Source organism: Chaetura pelagica, unplaced genomic scaffold, assembly GCF_000747805.2.
Source record: "Chaetura pelagica isolate M959 unplaced genomic scaffold, ChaPel_1.0 scaffold127, whole genome shotgun sequence".
Classification (NCBI taxonomy): domain Eukaryota; kingdom Metazoa; phylum Chordata; class Aves; order Apodiformes; family Apodidae; genus Chaetura; species Chaetura pelagica.
In genome coordinates, this window is record NW_009953923.1 from 2,433,160 (window position 1) to 2,441,154 (window position 7,995).

Here is a 7,995-nt window from a genome sequence, read left to right on the forward strand (position 1 = left end):
ACCGTCATGCAGAAGATCAAGTCGCTGATGACCCGCCAGGTGAGCAGCTCGGGGCGGGAGGGCAGCGCCGTGCGGGGGACCAGGAGCCCGGCACCCTGGTGGGGAGAGGGAAGCCCCGAGGTGCCTTTGCGCTTGGAACGCCCGCGTCTGCCTTTTATTTCCTCTCTAAACCTAGAAGTGGATGCGTACACAGGTGCCAGCACGTAGCCTGTGCCGTAGCACATGGGCCTTAAAGCTGACACGGCTGGTCCGGGTCAGTTTCCTCCTCTCACGCGTTTTGGAGCGCTGGGCCCTGGCGCTGCAACAGCGGCTTGTCTGGCAGCGACCGCTTCTGAGCGAAGGGGAGGCAGAGGTGCCGGGGGGGCCTGAAGGGGCACATGCTGAACGTGTGCTGCGGCACTGAATGTGTTTCCGTTAGCCCCCCTCTTTGTACCAGTTGTCACTGAGATTGTGCAGATCTAGTACTGCTCAGGTTGCCAGACTTTTTAAGGGAGTGGCTTAGAAGAGCATTTAAGCCATTCTCATCTGTGAAATCTCTCTAAATTGAAGCCGTTTTGCCTGTGTATCTAAATTTGAGAACTTAAAAAGTCACTTGATATTCTAGGTAGTTGGAGAAAATGGTGGGAAAGTCAGAAACCTAACTTTGGTGGTTTTTTATTTTTTTTTCCCTAGTCTATATCCTCAGAGTTGTGATGCTCAAGGTGGGAGATAGGGCTTAAAATGGACACTGGCACAGAAGCCGAGTTAACAAAACACTGCTCTGCTGCCTTTCAGTGTAGGGCTAAACAGTCAGTTTTCAGCTTGAGTAAAAGGAGTCATGGAAAGCCTGCCTAGTAGGAGAATACTGTGGGTCTGAAAATGATGCATCTTACAAAATTTTCAGCCTTTGTGAAGGAATTAATTCCATTTAGTATTTGATAAGTGAAACTTTTTACCGCTTCTGAAGAGAAGCTGCTAGTACTACAGATTTTTGAGAGGAGGTGAAGATTTAATGTGCAGTATGAAAAGCTGCAACAGTTGCGTTAGTTGTTTGTCACCTTGAATTTTTGATGCATAGAGGTGACTCACCTTTGGTGGTGGTAACTGGAAAAGGAAGGATGTTTTGAAATGATGCTCAAGGAAAACTGAGAACCAAAACTGAAATGAAGATGTTTTGCATCCTAGTTTGATGAAATAATTGTAAAATGTAGTAGTTACCACTGAAGTGATGAATTTGGAAAACAGCTGATCAGTTTCAAACTTTTCTCATCATAAGCTCACATAGTAATTGTGTAGGTTCTTTTAGATCAAAGAGAGTGTAGATTCCCAAGGCCTGGAGTGAGCTTGGAAACAGTACAGTTGGTGTCAGCCACAAGACTAGCAGGGAAGTCTGCCTGAAACTCATGGCTCACATGAGCACCCTGAAGTCTCAAGAGAAGCTGGAGTCAGAACTATATCTGAAACAGGAATCTTTAGACTCGCCCCTGCCTAGGTAGCTGGCAGAAAATGTGCTAAGCAGCATATTCTGTGGCTTTGCTTCGTAACATTGTGAACGTGTTGGATATTCAGCAAACACATACTCAGCTGGTTATTTGATGCTTCCTGTACAAAGCTTCAGTGTTCTAGAGCATATTCTATTTATGTGGCTCTATGTGTTTTAAAAAGTAGTAACTATACAAAGCGGCTAATGCAGATCATGTGTCTTTTTGAGTTTAGTTGTGCATAAGGAAAACCAGTCCTAATAGTGTTACATGGTAAAGAGACAAATCTACCATCAAGCAAAAATAATATAATATTGCTACAGAGTAGGTGGCATGTAAATTGAATTTGGTTCTTTGATTCCGTAAAATCATTAAGTTAGGGGAATTAAGTATGTTATGTTTTTTGGACACATGCATTTTAAAATTTAAAATAACATCTGGAAGTTGAGAGGAAGATGTCAGTGTATTTTACAAAGGGAATGTTAGTGGACTGTACTGAAAAGGTACATATTGCAGCATAAAGTTGAAAATGCACAGATATTTGAGGAGCATAATTTATACAGCAATGGTCTTGCTTAAATGTTTATAGGCTAAAGTCTTAGCCTTCCAGCCTCATGTCAGTGTAATTTATTAAATAACTTGTAAATAAATATTCAATGGCAGGTAAGACTTATGCAGGTTGATTGTAAGATACACGAAATAATCAATTAACTGACTATTACAATTGTTTTAAAGGGTCTAAGAAGTCCCCAGGAGAGCGTAGCTGACCTCAGTCCTATTGACAGCTTTCGGATTCCTACTAAGGTATGATACACAGTCCCTCCTACACTTCCATGCCCTTCATTTTTTACTTTTTAATTTTATAGTTAGATGACACTTAGTTCTTTTTTGGTTTTGTGGGGTTTTTTTTAAGCACCAGGTTTGTTGTTGCTTTTTTTGAGTCTTAACTACTTAAATGATGCCAGCTCACTCTCATCTCAGAAATCATACTGAATAACCTGGCTATGAGGGAACAGTTGTCATAATATTTGTCTGCTCCTTATACCCTGATGATTTAAGAGGATGATTCACAAGAGTTGCTGTGGATGATGTTTATTATTTTCTCTAAATTTGGACTTTGCCTTTCACCAATGAGGTATTTACATTACTGATTTGAATTTGGATGTTTTATTTTACAACAGATTAAAAAAAACTAAACAAAAAACCCCTTGTCTTTCTTTGTCTCTGTATAAGTACTGTGTAATATATTGCTGGTGCTGAGGTAGATAAAAAAAAAAATCAGTGTTACTGTATATTTAAAAAATCAAGTAACAGTCTCTGAAATGGTATCTAATACTCTGTTAAGCAGTGGCCAATTTATTGATTTCAGAGAGTAAAAGTATTTGGTTACAGTGATGTTGATAAAACTGTCTTATGTCTGTGGCTTAGATTTCAAAATTGCAGATTCCTGCCACTTACTGAGCATCCAGTTTCAAACTGTCTTTTTCGTCAAGTTGTCTATCCAGGAGAAAGTAGCTGTGGGGTATCTGGACTGAATTTCCATTCTTTGGTAGTTAATTGTCATGCGTCTTTTAAGCCTATACTTTGTATTAATAACAGTGGGAAAACAAATACCTGTAACTAATACGTAATTTTTTCATACATCTATGTCAAAGCTTTGTAATGTGAAAACATTATCTGCAGCTGTTCTGCAGTCAGTATCTCATTGTAATTTTGAATTCTGTGCCCAAGAAGACAAAATTTAATCAATATTAGAAGCTGCCACCTGACTGTTTTTTTTTTAAAGCTGATAAAACTAGGATATTATTCTCCTCTGTCCCACAGAGTAAGGCTTTTATATCTTTCAGTCTTCTAATACTTTTTTCCATTCCAAAATGTTCTAGGGAAGTAGTTCTGAAAATTCAAAGTTGCTTACATGACCTTTTGCCTTCTCAGCAAGCTGTCCTGTATTTTATAAAAAGTTGCATGACTATGTCATTAAATGACAACACAAGATCATAAGAATCTTGAGTAAAATTACATTGTTTTGATCAGTTTAACTCCTGGCTATGGTCCCAGGCCATTTGTCATGGTAACTTCCAGCTCTTTTATTTTGGAGGAAGGATTTATATTGTCGTGCCTCCTTAACTTTGCTAAAACCTTTATTGTAGGATTTTTACTTTTCAAATGGTGAGACATCGGATCAAGCACTGTAATATGTCTCCTGTCACTGAGAGCATAGATTTGGATACCCTTTATTGAAAATGGGAGGTTTTTGGGGTTGGGGAGAGGGAGATACTATCTGTGTTTGTGCTACAAGTAACTGTCAAGGAGATGAGGTTTCAGTATTGCACAGAAGTTGAAAATCATTGAGCTTTTGGTTATTGTATTTGTTTGGAACTGAAGCTACATTCAATGCCATGGCAACATACTGATGTGACAAATCCGAATTACATTATAATTACAGGCTCAAGCAGCTTTGCTGGATATAAGCTAATGCCCCTCAATAATTATTTTGTAATATTGGACAAGTTTGGTAAAGGATAGTAACTTTTGAATGCAAAAGTAAAGACTAAATAAAAGGTGCAGATTTTTAAAGGCAACAAATAAAAGAGTAACTTCATACATACAGTTGCAGACTGCTATTTGAAAGCATGTGGTGGTCTGTGCTGCCATATTTTAATAACTGTTTTTGTTTATGTCTTGAAGAACAAAAGTCTCAGGCTCATCAGCCAGGTACTGTTTTGATGATAGGATGGTTATGATGCTGCCCTCTTGTTGTCACATTTCCACATTCAAAGGGATATTCCCAGATTGATTTAGGGCAAGTGTTACTGAAAGTTTTGAAATCTGAGTTAAAGCTATAGAGGGGTATAAGAGAGGAATTTAGTATCTTCTTTGATTGAGATACCTTATTTAATCTCTGTGCCTTGATCACCCGGGCATGGGAACTGTCATTCTCTTTGAAATATTCTGTTATTGTCATCTCCCAAGCTAATAACAGTTTTGTTCAGTAGATTATGTCACAAAAGAGATAGGTATTTTGTACACTTGAATTCAAGTGTGTGGGTTTAATTATGAGTTGACTTTTAATTTAGGTTATGTTTATCTTGCTGATAATCAGCCCACGTGCAATATACAGGTATTAGTTGACTTTGTGGCTTATGGTGGCAAACAACAATGGTAGTTTATTTTTAAATGCTTTTCCTATAGATACAGAAGCGTGGCTTGCTCAGTCTTTGTGTTTCTATTTTCCCAACAGTAGCTGAGCACTTTCCAGAAGCGCATAAAGCGATAGTGAGACTAATATCTGTTCCATGGATCAGGCTTTGTTCTCTCCATAAGGATAATTGTTTTCACAGTGTAATGTTTGTTATGGGTATTCATATGAAAAGTAAGAGAATACCACAAACTTCCCTGTGGGATTGCCTTCCCTAGCTGTGGATTAGCTGGGAGGGAAAAAAATGTTGAGGTGAGTTTATAGATAGTTATATGTATGTTATGAGATGTATTTAATATATACATGTATCTTCTTATAGAGAAAAAAAAGATTGCGTATATATACATGTTAAAAAACTTTTATACATTAGTTTATTTCATGGTGGTAGGATGTTGCAGTGTATCTGCTGATTGAATCTGTGGAGCAGGGCTCTCATCCTGGTGTTCAGGATTAGCTTGTAATACAGATGTTATCCAAGTTCAGAATGGAGTGAGGATATTAGACAGCATGTTAATTGGTGTAGTCTTGGGTCATGACATGTATGGCTAATTCTGACCTTCAGCTCCTAATTAGGTTGAAAAGTTTTTAGATATTTTTTTTTTTAGTAGTATCAGTTAACTTTTTGCAATGTCTTAGCTTCCCAGTCTTTTGGATCATAGTGACTGGAATGCAGAAGGTGTTTGCTTCAACTTTATGCCAGTAATGCTTCATTCAACAGAGCAGTACTGGTGGTGTTGTTACAAGTGGTGTAGAGTACAAGCAGACTGGTCATGTGATGTGCTAGGAAATAGCTGGGCAAGTAATCTAAAACTTGCTGAACTGCATTTCAAATAAGACTGCAATTAAATGATTCCTCTGAAATATATTTCAAGGACTTTGCCACAGGCTCCTAGACCTGTAAATTTATATTTCTGTAAAACAGGATGGCAAAATCATGTGAGAAGTGTGTGGATGTAAACACTGTTTTATTCAGCAATGGCTTCTTCAAGTACACAAAGCTGTCAAACAGACAGGGTTGTTTGGCTTTTTTCCTTTTTTTTATTTTTTCTCACCAGAAACTATCATTCACTGATCTGTTTAGGGAGACCTGCTGCTTTTGGTCGCACTAATCATAACCTGAAAGGGCCTATGTTTGACAGGATAAATTGTCTTTCCATGAAAGCATGATCCAAAGTACTGGCAAAAAAAATGTGCACACTTGGCACCACAAGTGATGCAAGTTTTATGTGGGAGGTGAAGTCTCTCACTGAAGAAAAGTTGGAAAAATAAATAACTCATGAAACAGCATCTTTGATGACTGTGTTGTCCCATTATTGCTTGGAGAGTTCCTGCTGCTGAAGGTGTGTATTAATGTGGGCAGATGAGTGAAAATTAGTATTATGAGGTCCAACATGCTGCTCTTCCCAGTCTCCTACTGATCTCATTGATGGTTGAGCAGTGGCAAAGTGCTCTGCACCATTATCATATGATTCCCTCCATCCCAATTTTTATAGGCTTATACTCAGAAATACACTGAGAATTGCTGCATTTGCATAAAATTTACTGTGTTTTAAGTGTGTTTTTAAGTGTGGTTTTTTACTGTGTTTCTTTTTACTGTGTTTTAAAGTTTTTTTTAAGGGCAGATACTTTAAGCAGCAACAGTTAGAAAAGTTTTGAGGTGGCAAAGTGCCTGAGGGATTTAATAGCACTTCTCCTGCTCTGCAAAGTAGGAGAGTATGAGCTCCACAGGGCTAAATCTGACTTTCCCGGAGCCCCCTGAATCTATGGACTTCATAGGTATATAGGGAAATGTTTTTGTATCTCCCGTTGAAGGGATAGAGTATCAGCATATAAATATTAGCCAAGGATGTTTGCTTCTTTCAGTGGTGAGTGAATAGACTGGCCTTGGGCATGTTAGTTATTTCAAACTAGTGGAGCATGATGGACTGGAAACTGAAGATTATCACAGCATAAAGTCTGGTGCACGTGGTGTAATTTGTATGGGAGCTTAAGTTTATCCCGAAGAATTATTCTTACTAGACTGCTTTTCTAGAAAGAGTGAACAAGATAAAGAAAAACCGTATCCATTTAATAAAGATTTTCCTAGGTACTGTTTTGGCAAGAAACACTGAGCTAAATGATCTTTCTGAGACAGGATAAAATGGCTTTGTAGTAGTTTTCCTAGCCACATCAATGACAGCTTTATTTTTGTGTTGAAAAATCATGTTCTTCTACAAAGACAAAAAGGTAATTGATTAGATTTCATTGAAATGCTAGTATTATAAACATCCCTCCCAGTTTACTATCACGTGGCTCTGAATTCAGAATATGCATCCACCTTGGCTTTCTTACTACATCTCTGTGGGATGTCAGTCACCATTGATGTATGGCATAGATACACAATTCCAGCAATATGACCAGATATCAGTAGTCTAGAAATTGAAATGATCCTAAAGATTTCTTACTGGATTTAGTTTTTTCTCCTTTTTTCTTTTAATAGACAACCATGCAGGAACTTTTAGCCAAACATCAGATGATAAGTCAGATGATTCCATTTGCAGTGGTTCGTTCAGTGGACAAATTAATCTGACCATGTTCCATGTCTTGGATAATTTTTAAATTTGTTTCATATAGCTCAAACTCAATGTACTCTGCGATGGTAAGCTAATTTAAAGAGGGTTTTACAGCATGATGCTGCCATTTGTTAGGGAGTCCAGAGGAAAATAATTTATTTTTTATTTCTTTTAAAGGACAGGAATACATACAGTTAGAGAACAGATGCATTACTTTACAAATTAAATTACTTCAATAGCATGCCATGGAATCTGAATGCCCTCTGCCAATCCATGCAGCCTCATGTGCTGAAAACTTCAAAATCATAGATTAAAAAGTTGAAAAAGACTCTAAAGGGGCTGTTTTTCAGGAATCTTTCCATTCTCATCCCTCATAACCTGCTGTCTTCTCCTATTTTCCTCATGCTTTTAGTAAAGCTGAAATGTGAGGTGGACACGTGTGAATTGTGTGGCTGGAGCTGAAGGATGTGCCTGGGGGGACTCCTGTCTGTCTCTCTGGTGCCAGTGCGGTGCCGGAAGCTCTTCCCTGCTGGCTGCTTGCAAACCTGTGCCGGTGTCACCTGCGGTCCGTGTCACCGCTGCCCCAGCCTTTGCCTTTAACCGAGGTGCTGTTGTGGCTTGTGGCGTTGTGGACTTCAGAGCGGGACTGTGCTCAGAAACCTGGTTTAAAGGAGGTTTTATAAAGAGTAACATCATTTCGCTTTGTTGTTATTTATTGTTGTTACTGATGTGTATTATTTCCTTGTTCGGTGCCGCCCCTCGCAGAGCTTCCCGCCAGTGGGGC

At 38.7% G+C, this 7,995-nt stretch overlaps 1 protein-coding gene across 1 annotated transcript in view; it reads left to right on the top strand.

Annotated features, from left to right (window-relative positions):
• Nucleotides 1–6: 6 nt before the first annotated feature.
• The window catches only part of CCDC132 (coiled-coil domain containing 132), a 74,598-nt gene continuing 66,609 nt past the window's right edge, over nt 7–7,995 (top strand). Inside the window, exons 1-2 of the mRNA XM_010001590.1 lie at nt 7–39; nt 2,196–2,264. Coding sequence (XP_009999892.1) covers nt 7–39; nt 2,196–2,264 — 102 coding nt within the window. The remainder of the gene's footprint in view (nt 40–2,195; nt 2,265–7,995) is intronic.